The sequence below is a fragment of the Scyliorhinus canicula genome, chromosome 18 (assembly GCF_902713615.1).
Source record: "Scyliorhinus canicula chromosome 18, sScyCan1.1, whole genome shotgun sequence".
Lineage (NCBI taxonomy): Eukaryota > Metazoa > Chordata > Chondrichthyes > Carcharhiniformes > Scyliorhinidae > Scyliorhinus > Scyliorhinus canicula.
Window position 1 is genome coordinate 25,689,577 of NC_052163.1, and position 24,567 is coordinate 25,714,143.

At 41.3% G+C, this 24,567-nt stretch overlaps 1 protein-coding gene and 1 long non-coding RNA gene across 3 annotated transcripts in view; one reads left to right on the top strand and one right to left on the bottom strand.

Moving 5' to 3' along the window:
• bahcc1b (BAH domain and coiled-coil containing 1b) overlaps nucleotides 1-21,009 on the bottom strand; it is a 274,089-nt gene extending 253,080 nt beyond the window's left edge. The window contains exons 1-2 of one of the 2 annotated variants that reach the window (XM_038777298.1): nucleotides 20,823-21,008; nucleotides 18,627-18,945 (exon numbers count right to left, since the gene is read on the bottom strand). In XM_038777298.1, coding sequence (XP_038633226.1) covers nucleotides 18,627-18,822 — 196 coding nt within the window. In that variant the 5' untranslated portion in view covers nucleotides 18,823-18,945; nucleotides 20,823-21,008. Of the gene's footprint in view, nucleotides 1-18,626; nucleotides 18,946-20,822 lie in introns of both variants that reach the window. The other variant, XM_038777299.1, reaches the window with a different exon arrangement.
• Nucleotides 21,010-21,196: 187 nt separating this feature from the next.
• LOC119953354 lies at nucleotides 21,197-22,899 on the top strand. Its single transcript, XR_005458005.1, has 2 exons — nucleotides 21,197-21,973; nucleotides 22,180-22,899. It is a non-coding gene; the product is annotated as an uncharacterized LOC119953354 (long non-coding RNA).
• The last annotated feature ends 1,668 nt before the right edge of the window (nucleotides 22,900-24,567 follow it).

Below are 24,567 nucleotides of genomic sequence, written 5' to 3' on the forward strand. Positions count from 1 at the left end.
CGAAAAGAGCAAAGGTAAGCGAACGTTTCCTGAGGTAAACTCTCCATTAGGATTATAAGCTTCTGATGAACATTCACATCCAAAATAGGAAGCGCTCTTCCTTGATTGCCTTGGCGGCCTTGCTATCTCTATACAATGGAACCAAAGTTAGTGCCGCACTTGATTTTGCAAAGAGAGGTTTAAAAATGCAATCGGAACTATTCAGAATGCCATCCGCTTTGGATCGGTTTTCAATTTGTTGGAGCACTTCTTCAATACACACTGGGATTAAAATCGAAAGGAAGAAATCCATGCAGCATCGTTTTCAAATTTTAACTGTTCCACTAAATTTGAGATTGTTTAACTCTCTCCCTTGCTCCACCTCCCTTCACGATTTTCCAACTGCGTATTTTTTCATATTCCTGGAGTACATACAAGGAGCTCACTGTGGCCTCCCAGAACCAAAAGCAAATAGTAAAATGTCCAGAACCTGTAATTATATAACTAGAGGCTGCAAGGTTCTGCTTCACAATGTCACATAGTTCCAACTGGTTGTGCGAGTAAGTTGAAATATAAAAGAAAGCACTAATTTATGCAATGCTGGAGTTATCTTAAATGACTGTTCGCTTGTTCCTTTCCAGCTCTTCCGAGTGGGAAACGGTTAAATTAATTTATTCGACTGCACACAGCAACACTGTCGAGACGTTAATTTTATATTTTTAAATCCTTGCATACTCTTTATATTTAAAGATTGAATATATAAAGAACATAGCATTTTGAACTCTAAAGAAATGTAATGGCCTAATTAGTCAAGAGCATTTGATTTCCATTCAGACCCAAGCAATGAAAAACAATATAACAAAATGACATTAAGACTGAATGAAATCTTGCGCACAAAATAAAAGCTGCAATTTGTTTCCAAAGCATTCAGTTCACAATTGCATTTGTATACTTCAGAGATACATTTAGAAAAGATATAGGCAACTAACTGATGATCTCAGAATGGGTGTAATTCCACATTGTGGGTCGTGAAATGCAAAACACTAAAAGAATCATATTTTGTTTGCTTTCTCAAAAAAGCCAATTTAAAGGTTCTCGTTACCTGGTCTAATATTGAGCTCCAGCATTTCTCATTTAAATATGTAGGTGGCAATGCATAAACACAGTTATGAATTCATCGGAGGAAGGAGCGGGCAAGTAGAAAGGCCAGCATTCATTCTTTTCCTATTCATCTTATTTGACTGTCGATTGCATTGACAGTAGTTATCTTGGCTAATAATTCACGGAGTGCTGCATGGCCTGTGTTGCATTCAGAGTACACATATTTACTGTCATGTAACATCTGCAAAAAATGGTTCTGTGTGGCTGTCATGCAAAATATTAGAAAGTAGCACAATCCTGTGAGGGTCACATACATTACTCAGTTTACAGTGTCCCTTGATTGAGCAAAAAAAATTGCATTTATCATAAATTTTCTTTTGGTATTTTCAATCAGTATTCAACATGTAGCACAGCAGAAGATTTGATAGACTAATGACAGGTGTTATCACCACCTATCATGACAGAATCTGGATCTCCATTGAACTTTGTTTCACTGGACTGTAATCACCTTTTAAAAACTGCACTGCCTCACACATTTTTGTAATTTTCTTGGTTTATAAAGTGTAACTTCTATTCAGGACAGTGCTTTAAATTAGCAATAAATAGAGCAAGCAGCTTGCAAGAACACTGACATGCACGTTAAGAGTGTACATAATTCAAAATGCTGCGTAGCGTTGGTTCAGACTATTTTATAACACAAGCCGATCATATTCTCCGCATAAAAACATAATGAAAATAAATAGGAAGAGGGCAAATGGGCTTTCAGCCAAGAATGGAACGGGAGAGAAGCAACATTCACGGAAGGGGCCTATAGGAAATTACAGAAGGGTTTGTAAATATTATGTGGAATATTTTATTCTATTCTTTCTGATGTTTTATTTCAAGAAGATTAAAAGCTCATAACTGCAGTTAACATGTTTAACCATTTACCGACAGATAATGATGCTCTGAAAAACTTTGGATAATATTTTCCTTCCCCCACCCAACACTCAATATATATATATATATATACATATATATATATATATATATATATATATATATATATATATATATATACACACATATTATATATTATATTTATATTATATGTACAGTAACAGCAATGGCAATCTGCCTCACACAGTACTGTAGGGAACGCTGGAATACTGAATTCTGAATGTTGGTGAGAATACTCAGCAGTCAGAGGGTGAAATGAGAAATGATCTGCAGATGGCAATTAGAGGGATCCGTACAGGAGATAAAGGATGTCATTTTGTGATGTTATACTTTCAACAGAAAACCCAAGGGAAAGAGACGCCATGCCTTTGAAAATAAAGGGCCCGAGTCTATTTTTGTTTTGCATCATCACATTAACAAAAGTGGTCATTTGCAGTTTTGTTTTGATTAAAAACTAAAATTAGTTGCATTGTTGATGGAAATAATGGCTTGTTATACATTTTTAAATGTTTATATTTTCAGTTCTAATTATGTCATCTGTGAGACCTGTTCAAAGCCATAATTATCATTTGAAACCTGGACAAGCTTCACATCTGCCATGGAATGGAGCAAGCCCAAACCCGTCTTTCTTTAAGCACTTTACCTAATTGCAGGATTGAATCAGAGAGAATCGCAGGGAACGCAGATACAAAATAAAATGTGCACTGCCAGTTAGAGAACACAGATTTTCTCAAATTGTTACTTTACATTTTTATAAAAAGCCAGGGATATTGTGATGGTGCAATATATTTTTATAGTCAATTATTTCTAGAATCGGGTAACGTTCTCCATCTTATCGTCACGGCACCGCTAACAACACGGTGATCAGAAACCGGAAAACGTTGGGTGCATTTGAAAATTTGAGGCTTTAGTGTTTCAAATGAAATTACAGAACAGACAGGTCTCCAGATTCCCTCGACTCGTTGAGCTTAGCCAATGATACAGATCAGGAAGGCTCCAGGCCTGATCTCTGCTGAGTTAGCTTTTCACAGCCAAGTAGCAGGAGAGACGCTACAACTGCCCTCAGTGCTCTGAATCAGAGAAGAGAGTATCCGCCAAGATATCTGCACCTGGTATCTATCCAGTGATCACTGCTGTGTGCTATGGTGCCAAAGCCAGTCTCTATTCAGAAATTCCTCATAGTTAAACAGACTTACTGTCCAGGCTAACAAAGAAATAAATGAGATACCTGAGGCAACTAGTACTCATGAAATCAAGCAGCAGCAAAGAACTAATCCTTTCAGGAGAGTGAAAACATTTATTTTTTAAATTAAATAAATGAATACATTGCAAAAAAAAAAAAAAAAAAATTGCTTTGCTAAAATTCAAAAGTAGTTCATCAGCTTTATCAATTACGATGCATTGGCAACCTTTTGGGTACAATGCTAGTGTTTTAACCTATTCGAATATCTGAAACTGACATTGTAAATAACCATTGAAAATACAGCAATGCTGAATGTCGCCACGTCATTTGGAAAGTGGGACTTGTTATCAGCGTTTTTGGGGAAGATTAAAATTTGGGTTTGTTAGTCAAAGGCTGTTCAGTAACACCCACAGGGGGTTGATCGATGAATACAATGCTCTTGAAAATAAGAAACTAAGTTAAGATGAGGAAATAGATGTGAGCAGGAAAAAAAATAGGAAGTCTTCAATAAAGGCCCAGAAATCAATCAAAAAAAACACAAAACAGTTAGAACTGAAAACAATCTATTGTATAAAATATTACCAAATATAGAACTGAATCTTGTCCTAGTCAAATCAACAAATTTCTTATAGTCATACTATGCTCAACAGATGAGTTTGTCTCATGCAATTTACAAACAGAAATGTGGTCATTAAACTTTGCACCAAGTAATGTCTCCTTCATTTGATTTCTGCAGCTGCATGCAATTGCTGGAGGCAGAAATTCTATTTTCTAATGTGCAGTTTTACTTGAAAGAGAGTATTTATGATTAATAAGAGATTTTTATACTGCGTTTGGCTTTCTTAAGATTTTCGTCTTTCAAGGGGTAAGACGGTATTGAAGGGCACAACCTTCCATTTGAGTTCAGGGAGTTTGCATCTTTTGATCGCATGTGGTTAAGGAAAACTGGACCTTGCACAATGTGAGGATAGTATTGCTGAAGAATACAAAAAGGTATTATTCAAGTTGATTTGTTCTGTCACTAATATTTTTGTTGGAATTCTTATTCCAAATTTACAAACTGATTAAAGGTATCCCTTCTTGTATGAGGCAGCAGGTATCAAATATCAAGGGAATGCAAGTAACAATCGCCTTTGATATTCGAACGTACAACTGTCACATATTATGCAACAGGCAGATATTGTATATTTCCCATTGCATAATTTCTGATTGGGAATCAGTGGATAAAACTAAATGACTGCACATGCACGAAAGCTCCTTAAACTCCTGGAATGTCATGTTAATATTCAGCTTCATTCTGTAACTGAGTCCAGTTAAAAACAATATTGGGAGGGCGGCATGTTTGCTCAGTGGTTAGCACTGCTGCCTCATGGCACCGAGGACCCAGATTCAATCCCGGCCCACTGTCCGTGTGGAGTTTGCACATTCTCCACGCGCCTGCGTGGGTCTCACCCTCACAACCCAAAGATGTGCAGGGTAGGTGGATTGGCCACGCTAAAAAATTGCCTCTTAATTGGGGGGGGAAAAAATTGGGTACTTTAAAATTATTTTTTTTTTTAAACAATATTGGGTGCAATACCATGGCAGATAGATTGTGTGTCGCATTTGCTGTAACTAAATATGCTGCTCCAGAAACAGCATGGTTACAGAACTATCCTGCTCACTAGCAATAAATTCCTGATGACATGAGGGCATTCATCGAAGGTCAGGTAATGACAAAAATCAGCACCACCCACTGAGTTGTGTATTCATTGTGTGCTTTTTTTTGTCGGAAATGACTCAAACAGTTTCTGTAAGCTTCGTTCATGAATCTCTTTTTAAAAAATTAATCACAATGAGTGCTTTACAAAGGATAATCCAACAATCAGTATGTTTTGAACCTAACCGTTACATGTTCTATGCATCCAAAGCGAGTGCACTTAATCTAATTCAATGTATGGTTTGCAATGAATGATATTTTGAGTATGGAGGCACTTGGCTTGGGTAAAAACAGTCTTTTAAGTGCCAAACATTTCTGACTCGGTCTATCGTACACTCGATCAAAGACTTATGCGTAAGAACAGTTTCAACTAGCATCAGAAATCATATGAATTCACAGTAGTTTTGATATACGCACGTCTACAACAGTGTTCAGAGGGGCTTATCTTCATTGACAGTAGGGCGGCGCAGTGGTTAGCATTGCTGCCTCACGGCTCCGAGGACCTGGGTTCAATCTGTGTGGAGTTTGCACATTCTCCCACAACCCAAAGATGTACAGGGTGGGTGGATTGACCGCGCTAAATTGTCCCTCAACTGGGGAAAAAGGAATTGGATACTTTAAAAAACATTTTAGTGAAGCCTGATGAGTTCTTGCAAATACAAAATTGCAATCCATTTGTTTCATACTCAGTGATTCTCAAACCATGTCCTCACAGTGTGCAATGTAATTAGAACCCCCAATTGTGTCAGTTACTTGTACCCATCTGTTATTGTACACAATTCAGAGAGCAAACAACTAAAAACAGCATTGCTATTTAGTGTCTAAATTGTTGGACTGCTTTTCTAATGATTATAGTATACGTTTTTTCTTATTGAATTACAGTGCAATATAACTGACTTTCTTTAGCTCGATGCAATGCTGTAGGATGAGAAAAACAAAGTTAACCATAGATCCTTTCTGCAGTCAATGCTTAAACTAATGGACAGATTTTTCAAAAGTAGCTCAAAAAGGAAAAAGCTGTGCTAACTTCCCATTAATTCTGCTCAAGAGAAAAGTATCCACCGTTATGTGAATATATCTATGGTTAATAAATAACTGTTATTCAAATCATTTATGAAAATAGAAGTTTGCAGAAGGCAGGCATTTGGCTCTTACATCAAACAGACCAACTACTAGGGCATACTAAGCGGAACCCCCATAGCCCCAGGATATATTTATTCCCTTTTCAGTCCATAAACAAATAGTTTGATGTCTGAACCTATACTTGTGCCATTGTCTAAGAATCTGCGAATGTAATTTCATATATTCATAGATCACTGACAGGGTTCTATGAAGTAGGGTGCGGCATAAACACCAACCTAGACCAATTGTGCTGAACGATCCATTTTTGTATTGATATTTCTGATAACTCATAATAATAGTTTTTGTGTCTGCGATGGGTGTCCAATTTTCTCCGTCCTCATTGGCTGTGTTTCTTTGCTGTTCTTCCTTCAAACAGTTTAATCACAATATTTTTTACTTTTCTTCTTCCCTAATTATGTCACTCAAAGCTTTCTCTCCAGTAACTGACGGAACATTCTGTCCAATCGTGATGCAGTAAAAGAAAGTATTTCTGGAAATCTAGTGGCATAGTGGGGTAGGTATTGACCTTTCACCTTTCAGGAGTCAGGCCTGAGCGTAAATCTAGCTCAGACAGCTGACAGGATTAAAGTCTCTTCCATTTTCTGGCTGTAAAAGGATCTTTGAGGAATTATCTTGGGCAGTCTCAATCCAATTTCTAGTGGCTGTGGATACACAGCATAAAATTGTACTAATACAGCATTAATTGGCGTCCATTCAGAAGGAACCACATGATGAGTGATGTAGAGAATGGAAAAATGTCACTCTGGTACAGTAGAAAATAGTCTTCTGAGCATGGGGTTTAAAGTCATGGTTGGGGCAGTATAGCAGTAACTGTTCTCTGCATTTGCTTGTGCTATACTTAACCTGGAAGTGCTTGATACTGGTATTGGGTGCATGAAGTGGAAAAATATATATTCCCCAGGAAGAACATAGTGAGCAAAAGTGTTTTTATAAATGCTGGAAATATGATACAGTCACCATGACAGTTTCTCATCATTCCACCAAAAATAAAATTTGTAACATAAGCACATTGAACAAATCAGAAAAGAGGATCACAAAGATCCATCCCATCTTCCAATTGCTTAAATGACTTTTCCCCCACGACCCATTATCCATCACCAGGCCTCACCAATAATCCTGAATTGACATAGGTCCTTTACCCAATATTTCATGGCACAAGGCTGGTTCCTTTAGCATCGGCCCAATTTATGCGACACGTAAAAGAAAGCACATTTACACAAAGACCTCATTATTCCCACTCTTGGCTGGCTGCCTCTTGTGCCTGCACAAGGAAAATAATCTGGCAGAGTACTCCCAGGCTGCACACAGTTTTGGCTGCTCCCAACTCCTGCCTTCACCTCACTGATGTGGGACCATCAGTAAGTCTCTCAGAGCCTCGGGCCATTGACTTTACTCTTCTTACCCTCTTACCACTTCCTATCTGCTCTATCCATCTTCAGACTATCAAGCTCCCATTTCACTGATTCACCACTTCTTCCCCAATAGTCTTGGTCAAATTATGCTTCTCTACATGGGCCCAGCCTCTGGTCAGCAGCCAGCTATCTTAACTGACCAGCCATATCCTGGCATATTCATTTACTTAAGAATCCTCAGATTGCAGAATCCTCAGATTGCATCTGTCCTATCTGTCCATCTCTAGACAGAGCCCAATATCTCTTTCCAACTCTTGTCTTGCCCCCACACTCGCTCAAATTAAAGCAGCAAGTTGGCAAATGGTAATTGCTCACTTTAGGAAGAGCGCGGATTATTTTTGTGGCTATCAGAGGCTTTGCACCTCAAGTCTGCCAGTAGATCACCATAACATATGACTGGAGAAAGAGAAAGTGTATTGTGTACAGAAGACGTGACTCAGAAAGAAAGGGAGAGAAATGCGAGGCATGTGAAGCCTGCCAAACAGAAAGAAAAAGGAAAGACCTGCAGAGAGTGACACACACAGAGTAATACAGAAACTGCATGACACAAGTGCACAGAGAGTAAAAGTTAGAGAGGGAACACAGGGATAATGAAGGTTCACACAAAGAAAGAGCACAAAATGGTATTGTTACAAATAAGTAAAGCAATAAAAATAGAATACAGTATCTCCAAGGCATACAAGAGAGACAAAGGCAGGAAGAGTTTACAGCAAACTGAAATACAATGCGAGTCATCCAGAAAGAATTAAACAATAGAGATGAAAGTGTGTGTGTGTGAGTGAGTGAGTGAGTGAGTGAGTGAGTGAGTGAGTGAGTGAGTGAGTGAGTGAGTGAGTGAGTGAGTGAGTGAGTGAGTGAGTGAGTGAGTGAGTGAGTGAGTGAGTGAGTGAGTGAGTGAGTGAGTGAGTGAGTGAGTGAGTGAGTGAGTGAGTGAGTGAGTGAGTGAGTGAGTGAGTGAGTGAGTGAGTGAGTGAGTGAGTGAGTGAGTGAGTGAGTGAGTGAGTGAGTGAGTGAGAGTGAGTGAGTGAGAGTGAGTGAGAGTGAGTGAGAGTGTGTGTGTGTGTGTGTGTGTGTGTGTGTGTGTGTGTGTGTGTGTGTGTGTGTGTGTGTGTGTGTGTGTGGGGGGGGGGGGGGGGGGGGGGGGGGGGGGGGGGACCCTGTTTCTTAAAATGTTTTTCTTATGAGTAAAGACAATGGATATCAGCTGGTATATCATAGACTACAACTTCTCTTTCCAGGCATTTTTGACAAAATCAAGCTACTGTTCCTCTGCCAATTAAATGTTCCATTATTAAATAAACCTGACATATTGTTGTAGCAACAATCTTACCAACTTTCTTCCAACTTCCCCTCCACTCAGGTCATTCTCAAATCCACTACAGACGGTAAACCTTGGAGATCATGACATTATGAAAAATGCAAACAGGTTTATGCAAACGTTAATCCCTCAAATATATTGTACACTGCAGAATAAGGCACTGGCTCAGGAAGTTTGTTCACAGGCTACTCACTGACTTCCAACAATGAGATTCAGACTTCCTCAGTAAAGTGTTTCTGCTACCTTTATTCAGTAATCAAGGTCTTCCCAGTGACATAATTGATCAATTATGCCTGTTATCGTTTAAGCCAACTAACTTCTGATGTTAGTTCCTGTGCTGCCAACAACAGTTTCCAAATTGACTAAGATTACTGACTAAAAATTACTTTTCTGCATGGACATGGATTTGAAAATAAGACGACACCTAGCTTGCACAATCATCGTCCATGCATAGTTTGAGGCAAAGTCTGACTTATTTTGTGCAAACCGGAAGATTTGGAATCTGTGTGGCACATTGTGAAGATGGTGTGCATGATGCAATTATAATTACATACAAAATTTAACAAGTTTACTTTAATCACTCACTCAAAAGGGAACCTTCAGACATTAATAGAATTGAATGCTGCAGTGTGAAACTCCATTTGTTTTCTCATTTACTCCCCTCATCAAATAACGCTGGCCATTCATGCTGGAGCTTGGTTCTAGACACTGGCAACCCTCCAGTCCCTCACCAAAGAGGCCATCCTATACAATGCATATCGGCATTCATCAATACAATAAGGGTTCACAGCCCATTTGACCCTAAGAGGCAACCAACTGAGTTCTATTCTTAATTCCCCAAAGTCCACCCATAAGCACTTTCCAAGATGGGTCACTCGACAGTGATCGTGAATGGGAACACTGGCAGATTCCCCCTCTCCTACTCTAGAGATAGTGGGGCCAACTGTATCTCCCACACTGCCAACACCTGCTGAGAACAACTAATTCAATATAGACAAAAGATCACACTGGGCCCTTCCTAATCTCTATGGCTCCGTACCATTTATCCACATGTAATCAGAGAAGCATTAAGCATCACTTAGGGCACAACTATAAATCTATGTTGTGATTTTCTAACTAAAGCGGAGTAAAATTATGGGCATGAATAGTGCAGAGTTATTTACTCCTACTTTTAGTTTGGAGTAAAAATGTTCATTTCCTGATATGAGCTTAAAACCAACTGCAAATCAAAGTAATTCAAATCACCCTCGTGTAAACACTCTAAATCAAATAGTCGGTCACTCTGGCCCCCAAGGAAAACCACAGTATAATAGGTCTAACAGTATTAGGTGTTTTATGTCAATGAATACTTTATGTGCTATACATGTCGTGCAATATGTGGTGGATGTTTATGCAGTCAGTTGCCTGGGTTCCAACAAGGCTACAGGCAGAGATCTCAGAATAATCTGCAACACAGCTCCCAAGTACAACCGCAGTGCAACGCCCAGTACATCTAATGGTAAAACGGCCAATGTAACACCAGCAACGGTCCCAAAATACGTCCAAGTACAGCACTAAACATCCATCCCCAACTCCCAACATACATTTGCAAAAATTGAAGCACCAATTCAACTCCAAGCGCACCCCATTTACAGCTCAAAATGTGCTCAGGAAGTACTGAGCCACCTTTCTCATTTTAAAAGTGTCATTTGTGAAAACCATGTCCACAAACAATCAAGGTAACACGGTTACAAATGTTTAATTTAACAACATTTCAGACAGGGAACGGCATTGTTGCTGAGGACACTTTCATATTCATGATAGCCAGCATCCAAAATTAATTTTAGTATATATATTAAATCCAGAAATCGATGTACGCTGAACGCTGTGCAAGGAGATTAGTTTGGGGGAGGGGGAATATGCAAAAACAAAACTATTTTTGTAAATTATGTCACCGATTTATATACATTATTATATGTATTATATCAAGACACTTGCAAAATAAACCATCAAGTCTGATCAAAAGCAAATACAAAATAATGTTACTTTTGAAAATGCTCTTAAAAAGCAGTATAAGAAAGTACTCTGCATGGTATTTGACATTCTCCAGACATCACAACTATTTCACAGTCAATTAATTACTTTTAAAGTATCGTCACAGGTGATTTGGCAAATAATGAAAATAACAAACAAAAATGTCACTCCAAATAGAAATATATAGAGTCTATTCAAAAATTATTTACTCCTCAAGTAATGATTAATTCTCCATAAAATGATGTCTCCCTGCCTGCAGACCTCTTCATACCTTGGCACATATACTAAAGCTCCCCTTCTTCCTGTCACATGGCATGGAAACAAATTAAGGAATATAATGGCAGTAGTTAACCATAGTACAGTTACAAAGTGGCTGTGTTACTCGACCAGTTAATCAGAGCCCTGGACTAATGATTATGGAGGAAGAATGTCAAATCCCGCCCCAGTAAATGGACAATTTGGATTCAATTAATTAAATATAAAGTTAATCTTAAGTAAGAGTGACTATGAAACTAAGTGGAATGTCATTTTAAAAACCCAACTGATTCACTAATATTCTTCAAGGAAGGAAATCTGCTGTCCTTGTCTGGCCTGGTCTACACGTGACTCTGGAATAGGTTATAGAGTCATGCAGTTGCATTCAAGGAAGGAAGCTCATCGCCACCTTTCCCAGGGTGATTAGGGATGGGTTAATAAATGCTTTCTTGCCAGCAATGAATACAAAGAGCACCAAATACAATGGTAAATGTCCAACAAATAAAATTCAGCAAAACAATTAAAATTAATTTTCAAAAGTCATACTTGAAAAACTTCAAAGTTACAACACGATCTCAAGTCCTGCATAGCTGCTTGACTAGCTGAACGCAGCATTCAGTTAATCAGCCACGAAGCGTGTTAACAAGACTTCGAAGAAACACAGAGGCCACTTTATATCCGAGGCTGATCACTCCAAATGGAATCACTTAGTAATCCAGCAAAACGTTGATGTTAACTTCAATACGTATAAAAATAAGGATTAAATAATTCAGAGATCTCTACAGCCAGATAACTCGGCTTTAATATTGTGTACAGTAACCACGCTGGAATATGGAGATCACAGTGAGAAATTGCAACTGTTGGAAAAAAATGGAACCAAACAGCCCAAAGATTTTAGGGCCCATTTGTTTTTTTTTTGCAATGCATCCCACCCGCAAGATCAGGACTGGTCCAGCACAGAAACCTGCTGTTGGCTTCAACTGCAGCTATGCGGAGGGAGGGAAGGCTGCCTCGGCTCCACACACTGGCTTCAAAGCCTGTGTTACTGCAAAAATATTAAGGACCACCGAAAGTCTCTGAATTATAATCTCATGTGTTTTTTAAAAAAAACTCTTTTCCTCCAAGCGTAATTGTGCTTCTGTTATAAAACAATTTGCAATTAATTTACTAATACGGATAAGTGGATAGATTGGATTACCATGATTGAAGTGTACAGCCCCTTGTCGAGTGCACGTTTTAAACATCTTACAACCCAATCTGCTCGCCACTGCCCCGTGAACCCACATTTTTCCTCCACATATATATATATATATATACATACACATATATATATACACGTAGTTTGTTGCAACAACAAAAAATCTTTTGGCGTTTTGCGATTTTTATTTCTTTTTAAGAACTGGTTTCTTTGAGTACAGTTGCGATTGGTTTCGAAATGGACTCTCCAGGGAAATTCACTCGGACACTCTCGCTCCCTCTGGACAATTAGAAGTTGCGAAGGAAAATGTTTTTTTCTCCCCCCCCCCCCCAAAATGCTCCTCTGATTAAATTGCGTCAGAAGAAACCAGTGTAAGAATGTCCCCATTAAAGCCCCTTTAAATGAGATATGGGGGGGGGGGGGGGGGGGGGGGCGTTGTAAATGGGGGAGAAAATAAAACAGACAATGCTTTTCTAAACAGGCTGCGTGAATGAGATCAGCGGGAGCTGGAGAGTAAATAAATAGTCAGATTAGAGAGGGCGGGGACTCAATTCAAACTCAGCACAATACAACAAGCTGGAAAGCTTGAGCAACCGCCGAGTCTTCACTGTGGGTTTTTTTTTTGCAGAATATGGGCAAAAAGAAAATGTAAATTAGCAGTCCGATGCTCGGGACCAAGGCGCGTAACAGCGTTCAGAGACTCCCGGGCTAGACAGCAATAAAGATTTCAACTGGCAGGCGGAAAAAGATTCGAAATCAGAGGGGCAGAAACTGGAGGGACATGTCCATGTCTTTAATGCGAGGTCCCCATTATTTAACACTTGGGAAGTGAAATATCTCTTGGTGTTTGTTTGGGACTCGCCAATCCGAGGCAATCCCACCGTTTCCCCCAAAGTGTTGGTGGACTGAATTAGCACAACCCACTCCCAAAGCAGGGCGCAGTTTGTGCTGTGTAATTTTCACTCTGCCTTTCATTTGGAGCTGTTATCTGGTGTGTGCCCTCCTCCATTGTATACTCCTCCCCCGGGCTGAGGGTGCCTTGGAAAGCAGGGCAGTCGATAACAAAGCCTGGGACTTGGAAGAGTTTTGCAAGGGTTTTTGTGTGTGTGTGTGTGTGTGTATGCGCGCCAGAACTGAGTCTCAATGCGTTCCTCCAAAAGGAAGTAGAGTAATTGCGAATGAAAATAATGTTTGAGGGGTAAAATACTGAGCGTGTCGGCGCAGGGTCTTTTTAAGTGGGGAGAAAAAAAAAGACCAATTGTCATCCAGTCTCGGAACCTCCTGAGTTGGATTCAAGAACGCAGAAGAATTTTTAAAAACCTCAGACTTTAAAACAAATGTTTGGTCGGTACAAACACTGCAATGCAAACACTGTACTGTAAACTGACGTTCACAAAAAGAGTTTTTACTTGGGGAGTCCACTCTGGTTGGCCTGTTGTGGGGCTGCTTTGGGAGATCTACGTTGTTCAGGGCGAGGCGCCTCTAAATGGGTTGATTGTTTTGGAAATGACACCGAATTTGCTTCACCTTCACTCTCAGGCAGGCATTCCCTGCTTTTGATGCTCAGATGTTATTAGTTATTTTAATCTATGTCATCGCTTGCTCTCCTCCCCCATTAGAGTTTGTATCATGTCTTCATGTTGCCCATCAATGGCTCTGGAGTCCAGGCCGTTTGAACAAGTATTTTGTTTGGTGCAAAATGGAATTCTCCTCCGGGAATATCGGATTGTCCACCCAAGTAAACGCCGCCAAAACTGCAAAGGAACGTCCATTCGTGTCTCGGTGGCCTGATCTGAAATGTCTAAACATACTCCGCTAAAACATGCAAAGAAAGTCCCTTTCGCGACTGGCTGCTTCCTTTGCTTTTCTCTCATTCCAAAAGTGGCTTCAGCTTGGTTTAAGTTTTCGAGGGTAAATCTCAAGCATTTTAACCCTTTAACTGTTCATATCCAAATTCAGAGCCGTCATCAGAAGCCAGGGTAGACTTTCCCAGCGTTCAGTCTCTCTCTCCGCTTAAAATGATCAATTTGGATTTTACAACGTGAATAATATTTTACTTTTGCTCAGAAACAAAAACAAACCCAAGGCACCAAATATATTTTTGTAAATTTGAAAATAAAGAGGCTGAAGATTTGGGCGGTTAGGGTAAGAGATTGGTCAAAAAACAAATCAGTGACAATACAAATGGAGAAAGATCGGGTCAGGCTATTTAACGTCCCCAATCGCTCAACGATTGAGAAAATCTACCGGGTGGAGGGGAGGGAGGGCCTGGAATCTCCAGACTCAGTAAAGTACCTGTTTAACTCTCTTAGTTATGTCAAACACAGTCCGTCCAAATGGATCATATCTATACGAGTTTCATACTACGTAGACACTAAATGTATACTTATCTAATCAACCGCCACGATTTTAAAATCCAGCTTCATTATCATTAAACGTCTATGTTTCTAAGCAAATATATTGCACAAGCTCCCACCTATCCTGGTGTGATATTAATTGAGATTTGCCCGCCTGTGTACATACCTGTGCCTATTACTGTTTCTGCTGGGTTTAAATGAAACATTCGTTCTGTGTACACACCTCTCTGATAAGTACAACACACACCAACGCACCTATCTGGCTGCATCTCGCCATTATCTATTTCATCTGATCAAAGTAATAAATCAACTCGTCCATCGACTTGTCTGTCCAATAAATCTATTTGCCTAATAAAACTATCTAAATATTGATCTACTTTTCTATTGACAGGCAATTCCACAAATAAAATAGGGAACTTTTTTTTTTGCAAGCGGGCAATGTGTTGGGAGGCCAGTGAGGAATCGGGAGTGACAAATGACTTGAGGCTGATTGAAGGTACAGACAGGGAGAAGGGTGTCTTGTTTATGTGTGTGTGGGGAGAGAGAGACACACACACAAATGAGATTCTTTGTATCGTCCTGAACAAAAAGCTAGCGGGGATGGTGACCAAGTACAGAAATGGTCAAAGATAGAGAAAGGACACAAGATGAAATTCTGCTCAGAGGAACCAAACGCCATTGAAGTTCCTCCTGTACATTTCTGGCAGAGAAAGACAGATCGCCTGTGTGTGTGTGTGTGTGTTTTAAAAAACCAGGGTACCCTTGACTTCGAATTTTGAATTTGGAGACTTAGTTTAATTCTTGGTCAGTTTCATTTGTGACATTTCAATTGATCCAGTGGGCGAGAGAAATGATCAGTGTTTCAACCCAAGATAGGTGTAACACAAATAAATCACTTCTGAAAACGTAACTGAAGCAAACAACCTCCCTCCACCTTCGAAAGAGCACTGCTTTCCATTTCGGGAGGAACCGCATGCGAAACAGTAGCACAAAATCCACACATCCCCGCCTCCGAATACAGCGTTCCTATTTCTGGAGGAAATATCTGCAAACTCCATGCAGGAATGGCAAAACACACTTGGGTCGCTTATTGGAGGGTGGGAATCAATCAGGCATTGATATCTTGGGGGGGGGGGGGGAGGGGGTGGATGCAGAGCCGTGACTGACCCTCAAGCAGGTAACTGCAAAATATGGGAAATAACTTCAAGTCGGGACAATTCAACTCCCCCCCCCCCTTTCTTCCCCTTCCCTTGTGTGTCACGGATTTCCATGTTATCGGCTGCACGGCCCTGTGGGATTGGAAACCGTGAGCAAATTCCTGAACACTTTGGTTCCATGGTACCGTATATAATAACGCTTGGAAAAGTATGTGAGTGAAAAAGCTGCGGACACCAATTGATTTTTGCTCCCTGAGCATTTGGAGAAATTTAATATCGTTTCCTTCCAGATATTATTCGGTGCTTTTACCATTATTGCCATATGGATCTAAAAATGTTTTTTTTTAAATAACGTTAATTCATGTTTGGTGACACTTTAAAAAAATGATAACTACATTGAGGCAACGTAAAAAAAAAAGGATTATATAGATAATTCAAGCGTTTTCGCTTATTTTATCTTGTTGCACGGTGTTAATGACCGAGTGTATTTCTTCTGAACGGCTTTATTTGTTGTAATGTAATTATTGTCTCGCAATACAAGGGTCAATTGCTAGTTGAAAGCATGAACAATGGGATATTTAAAAACTCGTATCTCTTTAAAATGTTCGGACCCCACTCGCTCCTCGTCTTTCCGTAACAAGCACTGGTCAAAAAAGGACACAGCTATTTGACTTTAATCAGTGACGAGCGCTGGGTCACTACAGCGAAAATCTAGGGTCTGCCTGCTTAGATTGGTTTATATTGTAGTCAGATTAATAAACGTCTTGACTCGGTGCCAAGTGCATCAAGCGAAACGCTTTAAAAAAACACACACATACTCCCATGACTTCGTTGACTCTACAATTCGAGTCTGCAATCTCAAATGTGGCGGGGATTTCAATATTCCTCGCAAGCTGGACAAATCCCCCTAACCAAAGTTGCTGATTCATAATTGGGATTTCATCCCACGAATTAGACCATTTCCAAAGACAAATTTGTCGCCACATTAGGTACACTTGCATCGTGAGGTATTAAATATTTTTTAACACTGATCTATCAATCCAAATATTTCTAAGTAACGAGCTTCCTTTTCATTTCACTAATGCAATACCTGCTCAGGATTTGCCTCCGAGCTAAAACAGCCTGGGATGGAAAATGACTTGTTTTAATATATATGGCGTGGAAATGCATGCTGGTTTTAAATTCCAGGTGGCTCACAGAAACGCTCCAACTTACCCTGCAGCCTCCTCGTGGAGACGGTGCCCAGGGTTTTACAGGTTATCTCAATAATGGCAATTGAAGCATTTTCCTATCGAAGGCATGAGGAATCGCGCCGCATCTTTTACACTCCTAACCCCGACCAAACGGATTATTCATCTGCCAAATTTGTCATTGCCAGCAAAGGTAGCAGTGAGTGGTTTGTAATTCGGAGAGGTGGCAATTTACTGAATATTCTCGGCAGTGACCGAAGTGGTGTGGGGGTTATTTCTTCACAAATATTACCAAGCCCCGCCGAGGATCTCGCACTCACCGGCACAAAAAGGAACGCGGTTTGTGTTCGTGTGCGCCTGTCTGTTCCTGTGTCTGTAGGTGCCCGAGTGTGCGAGTCTGTCTCTATATCTGTGTGTGTGTGTGTGTGTGTGTCTGTCTTTATGTCTGCGTGTGTCTTTATGTGCCTGTGTGTGTGTCTGTCTCTATGTCTGCGTCTGCCTATCTGCGTCTGCCTCTGTATCCCTGTGTGTCTGTCCCTGTGTGTGGGTGTGTTTTCTTTTTTTAAACCTGAAACTTGATCCAAAATATACACTTAGAAACTATCACTAAAAAAAAATCAGAAACACTGACATTCAAACATCTGCTGTGAAAAAAGAACAAGAACTGAACCTTTTTATTCTGCTTACTGCCTCTATTCGAGAGGGACGCCGAGGAGCAACATTTGTGAAGTACGGCGAGGTATGAATGGAAATGTTCAATTCGAGAAAGTGACTTAGAGTGGGACAGTGGAACCCTGCGCTTCCACAACGGTGCACCGTTTATAGATGCGAGTGTGTGTGTGTGCGTGTGTAAAATTAGTTCCATTCGAGAACATGGCGTGCAAACCAAGCCCAACAATCGGCCTTAGGTTTCCTCTCTCTGGATCTGAGGCAGATTTCTCTCTCTTCCCCCCCCCCCCCCCCCCCCTCCTCTTTGCTCGAACGCCTGTGCAGTATTTGTTTAACAGAATACCAGAAACACTTGACCAAGCGTTTGGTTGTCGAGTGAACACATTTTCGCCCTCACACTTCGCAAACCATTTTCCAAAGCGGATTTTCGAGCATTACACCACACCATTACACACCCGGCAGACAGACACACTGCCACCGCGCTTAACAGTGGACGTGACGGCCCATTTCTCCCTCTCTTTTTTGTTGTTGAATGAATCCATTCAATATTGCGTTGCACTATCGCATTCCTGCAGAATATGCAAGAAACTAACGGCCTGATTCTTTCTCCTGCATTATTACAATCTCAAAATACACTTCCCCATGTGAACACCCTGGGTTACCAATGTGACTATAGTCTCTTTGTACTGAAGAACAGCATTTGAATATATGATTTACACACTACTTTCCTACAGAATGTAATGCGCTTATCAGGATGTGTTAACAGTCTAAAGCATTGCTATTCAAACTGAGCATTATCCCAGGAACATTCGAGTTGGTCATGTTAACAAACATCGATTCATTTTCTAACAGCGCTACTTCCTGCGACATGGAGACACTAACAAAAGCCTGCCTCAGACCATGCTTTGGGGACATTTTTTAGTGCTATTTAGAAAATTATTTATTTCGACTAGCAAGCCCGGACTTGTGTACACACATACGCACACACAGAGTTCATGGAGAGATTCACTAACCTGAATGTGTAGCCATGGGGAGGGGAGGGGGGAAGTATTTTGCAGGTTGGAAGTGAGCCTGGTGCGGTGCGGTGCTGTGGCCGCTCGAGGCGATCCGTCCGACCGCTCGGTGTGACAGGGCGCCCCGCTCCCTGGCCGCCTCCACGCCGAGCGCATGAGAGAGGAGGTGGGGAGGCGCAAAGTCCCTGCCGTCCATAACCGAGCCGAGATCACCCCCAATGTACAGATCCACAAATCCAGGCGAGCCTCTGGGAGGGAATCAGACGGATCCCAGCTCATCTGAATGTTGGGCTATCCAGCCGGTCCAGTCTGCCATGCTCTGGAGAGAAAGGAAGGGAGAGAGAGAAGGGAATTGTGAAGAGAGGGGGAGAACAGCGATCAATCGCACATTGTACTTCAAAATCCCAGGGTACAGCAACTTCGCGGGCTTCGCCCTGCCTATCTCCCAGCCGCCATTCTGCACCAACAAGTACAATAACCTCAGAGTAAAAACTCCCACCCCGTCTTGTCCACTCAAAGTCCCTCCATTTCCAGCTCCACTGTAATGACAGAGAACAGGAAATTCGAGGAAAAACTCACATCCACTAATCAGCCCGTGCATTTCAACACAAGGAACAGCGTCCATTTACAAAACACATATAGATATAATTTAGAAAAATCAGTCTCCCTTATAAATCACCCCAATTTACCTTAACACTTACATACTGCCCAACAATGAAAGGAAATTGAGCGGAATACTGCACTCAGAGGCTGCATTCAGCGCACGGATTCCCGGGGACATAAATTACTCATGACATTTAGAGGATTAAACAATGAAATGTTTATTAAAGGCGGCCCTGTTTCGAAGACGAATTGGTTTGTGCAACAGAATTTATACTGTACTTTTTCCCCCCCTTTACCATTTCCTTTCTGTGCAGGGTAGCATTTCTGTGCCCCGCATTAAGGCGAGCGCGCACCCAATGTGTGCACTCGACAATTTCATGCGAGAGGTTATCACTCATTCGGATGCTCGTCATTTGTCTTTTATCCATCTCCTCTCTTTTTCAGCAGTTTCCCCTCTCTACCAACCCCCCCCCCCCCCCCCCCTTCATTTCCATCTCGACATTAATGAAATTACCATTGCCACAACACCCTGATATTTACATCCAGAACTGGGTGAAATATTTTTAATGCTAAACGGGGGCGGTTAATGTTGAGGAAATCAAACGTGGCGACCCCCTCCTATCCCCATTTCTCAAATCAATTCCATGATCTCAAAAGTCAGTTTTTATTTATAAAGCCACTGAACCCAGGAAACACACCCCCAACCCCCAAATGTGGACTGCATTATGCATCCTAGTTATCACGCTCTAGCGGATGTTGCAGTTTAAAATAGTGGCTATAAAAAAAAAGCAATTAACCGACGGAGCACAGATGCACATTTAAAAAAAAATAATAATTAGATCCGGATTGGGTAAAATGCCCGTTTTCCCCAAAAAATATGGGGAATCGAGCTCTCAATTCACAGCAGAATATGACCAGCTTCCTGCAGTGTTCCCCGTCTTATTATCTCTGCACAGCTTGCTCTGCCTCAAGCATTGAAACCTAGACGTTTATCTTCTCGCCGAGAAAAACAGCGGCGAAAGTCTCGTTCTTACTGCTTCTGTGCGTTTAGGATTTTTAAAAAAAATAATAAAATGATCGCCTCTCTCCAAACAGTGAATTTGAATGAAATATCTCGTGCCCAGTGCGAGAAGCGAGCTGCTTCCAGCTCAGACCGCTCCCTCGCCTCGATTTAAAACAAAAAAAAATGAAGGTCATTACAAGAGACTTTGCGTTGTCAACCAATTTTTTTTTTGGATTAAGGGAAGCATTTGAGAAGGTGTTTCGGGGCGAAGCAAAGTGAATTGTTATCTGCAAGGGAGCTATTTATTAGAGCGCATTGTTCTCACGAATGCAGCCGGGCGACAGAGCACAGAGAGCGGATACACATGCAGAGCGTCCCCCGCTCGGAGCTCATGCTTCCGTTTCTGCACAGGACAGAGGTGGCATTGCCCAACCAGAATAAAAAGAGCAGTTTATTGATCACATTTCTTTAATAACAGCAGCACAAAAGACGGAAATACGTTAGGTCACACTTAAAGTAACACATTTTAATTTTTAGAATGTTTGTATTTTGACTTGCACTGTATATATGTAGCAAAAACGTGTACTTACTGCAATTCCGAGTATACACTGCCTTATTGTGACAAAGCAACAACAACAAAAAAAGAAAAATACTAATTTTTAATTATCTGGACGCTATGTGACATGCTACACTTCTGAAAAGGTTGCAGTTGAGCACGAGCACTAAAAGATTTCTTTGCTTCAACAACTTGTCTGTACAATGAGGCACGCACTGCTAGCAATCCTGGGCTCTTGTCAATCAAACTGTGTAAACAAGACCCCCATTGGCTGGCGGCCCGCCAGACTCCTGTCAATCAAACTGTGTAAACAAGCCTCTGATTGGCTGGCGGCCAGTCCGCACCGGGCTGCATGAAAAGCAATTAGGGCGCGGCGACGGTTTCGGGGCGCCCCTCGCTACGAGTCGCCAGGAGCGAGGTATAAAGGGGAGTGACGGTTTCGCGGCGGCCTCCAAAGAGACCCAAATGGCCCTAGAGCAGAAAAGGGAAGACCGAAAGAGTGGAGTTTGTAGTGCGGGAGGGAAGGTGATATTTACAGAGAAATGCTGAGTGAGGCGAGAGGGAGGGGGAAGCAAATGTATGGAAGAAAAAGTGCTAGCGTGAGGCTGACGATTTGCAGAAGGAAGAGAGAGAGAGAGAGAGAGTGCCGTGTGTGATAAGCAACGTGGAAGAAAAGGTCCGAATGGGACAGAAGTGGACAAAAAGTGGTGCTGTGAAAGGAAGCAGGAGGAGCGAGATAGCAGACTTCTCCAAAGCCAGGAAGGAAACACTAAGACAACTGCAACAGAATGAAATGACCAGGGAAGCAACAAAGGCACTGAATGGAAGAACACTTTAAAGCCATTTAACATATGTCAGGGTGAGTGTCAGAAAGATAAAACAGGGACAACTGTGTCCAGAGGAGAGCTGGCGGTTTTCAGGGTTTGCTGCTTATGAAAAAAATGATTTCGGGCAAAAGGAGGTGGGAACACAAAACGAGATCTGGCGAAGTTGGAAGAATAAGCAGTTGTTCACGGCGAGGGGGAAGAAACGCAATACAACATGCCTGGCGCGAAGAGGAAGTTTAAAAAGCAATGTGCATTTCAGAAAACACATGGCGTGTTTGTGTGTGTGCTCGCAACGCCTGGACAGACTTCATTCTGCAATGCAGGAGTTTGGAGACAACGGGAAATATGCAAACTCAAGGTGGGTTCAAAATATTTTTTTTTCTATTTTTGTGTTGTCATTTCTCTCCCCCCCCCCCCCCGTCTTCTCGTTTGTGTGTGTGTAAACCTCTTCATATGCTTGATTTTCTTTATTCCCCTTTATCTAACTTGTAATTTCTCCTTTTTGCCTTCTCTTCCCCCCCCCCCCCCCCTTCCTTTTCTCTCTCTCTCTCTCTACACCAACAGTACACAGAGGAGTCCTGTTGAAACTTGGAGGACCAGCGGATAGGATAATTAATGCAAAATGACTGATGGCTGTTGAAGAAGGCAAGTCCTGCAAAGAGGATTGTGCGTGATCAATGAAGCATCACTGACTGACAGTTTCCTTCGATCTTACACCCAGATCCAACTACCGGAACGAGGATGTGTCACCAGAGGCCGGAGGCTACTCTATATACATGATTGCAATGCAAGAGAAAACGCAAAAAACAAACCGGGGGGTGGGAACAGGCACAGAATCAAGAGGCTGTTTTTTTTTAAAGTAATTTTATATAATAAAGAGAACACAGGGAGTAAACTACTGGTGTAAAAAGTAGTATTCAATTATATCTGAGAGTGGAAATAACTTGCCGATGTTATACTGACTGTATATATTTAAACTTTGCAGTGTGTATATATAGTTAAACTTTGCAGTGTATATATAGTTCACAAGGCTCAGTCTAAACGCCTATTTTAGCTTTGTATAGATTGACTACACGGGTGGCGACTGCAGAGAGAAATAGACACGAACTGTGTCAAAATCTATAGTTCCCTGCCGCAGCAATTGTGTATTTTAGACCGGACTTCATGAATTCAGAACCATCTCTGGTGATCACCGATCCTTAAGGTTTGATTCGGAAACCTAACCATCAGAAACCAGATTAATGCAATTTCAGAAAATGGTGTATTTCGGGGGGGGGGAGGAAATAACATCCCGCTTTGTTTTTTTTAAATGACAGAAATTCAAATAGGCCAGCCTGTTTGCTATATGGTTTGAAGCTCGATTGCAAAAAGAAAAGAGCCTCGGAAGAAAGGAGACTAACTTTAATCCACCTAGTTTTGAGCGAATGTGAGAAATCTCTCTAATAGGGTTCTGCATCTGTGAAGCATTAGAAACTGTTGAGGTCACCCTCGTAAACGGAAGGAGCTATTGGCCGGGCTGCTTCATTACGATGCATTTTATTGAAGAAAAACGTTAAAAGTAAACGGGGCTCGAAAGGACGGGAAGCCCAGTCTACACCCAGCGAATTGCTCAGCCCGCGTGTTTGATCGTTTCGCTCTCTTTAATCCTGTTGCGTTGCAGAGAAATTTTCAAGCACATAAAAGTGCTGCAATTTTTTTTGTTTGTTGGGGAGGGATCTGTTTTTTTTTTAGCTTTTAACAAGTTGAAACCTACCGATAGCCATAACGACTACTTTTAAACATCAATTAAAGGGAAAGTGTTTGAAAGGTAAACCAGATGTCTGCTCGTACTTAGTATTAACGTTCTAAGTGACTGTAACGGCAAATCAAAGAAACACATAAAAACTCAAATACCTCGTAAGGTCGGACATTCCCTTCTTTAGACTCGGAGCAGCTTTTTATCAAAACAAAACTAATACAATTTGCACAATGGGGCCCTTTATAGTAGGATGGCGCTCTCTCTCACACACCGGTATCGTGAAGTTACTAACTTGTAGGCGCGTGGAAATTTTAAAAAACTTGCCAAAACGATTGAAAATAAAGATAGTAATCGCCTTTTCACGGCTCTATATTCGGCGTCCGTGAAACCATTTTGAGTTAAACTTCCCCTTGTTTATTTGACAAATGGGTCTGCAGAGTGCGCCAGAATTTACTTTCTGATTTATTTTTTTAAGCTGGAGGTTTTATCGTTGATCGGGAACCCTGCTAAATTCTCGGACTTTTCTTTAAATTCCCCCTTCGGGGGTCTGGGGGGGGGGGGGGGGGGAGAATGGCAGACGTGCACTGGGAATACATTATACAGCACTGAATCAACTCCATTTTAAACCTCGTTTGGCCCAGTTAGCCGAGCCGCTGCGATCGTTCATTTTCCTGACTTCAGATAAGAGGTTCCCACATTTAAGATCGTGTGGATATGGGTTTTTTTTTGCAAGGCACGGATCAAAATTGTGATTCCTTTAACACTCTCTTGCCCTGACATGAATCCCCCCACCCCCCCGCGTTTTGATTGTTGCATTTAATTCTAAGTTTGGAGACAAGTGAACGATCCGCCAGCTTTCGCAAGCAACTGGAGTTAATACACCCTCCCTGGCAAATTCTGGGCCATATATAAACACGACGTGGCTTCGAATCTCGGATTCCTCTGCCATACATATTTGGAATGTCCCATTGAAAATTTAAACGCATCTGATAATTCACACTCAGAACTTTATGGTTAAATTTCATTACTTCGAGCCTGTGTGTGTTTCCTGGCGCTTGGAGTCTGTTAAATCACAAATAGCACTTCCCTCAAATAAACCTCAACCCTCTTCAAACCAAAGTGGCAGTCTCGCTTTTAAATTCACTGGTGCAAAATAGTTTTTGTTTTAATCCGCAAGTTGCTCACAATCAGGTTTGCCACACCACTCCCCTCTA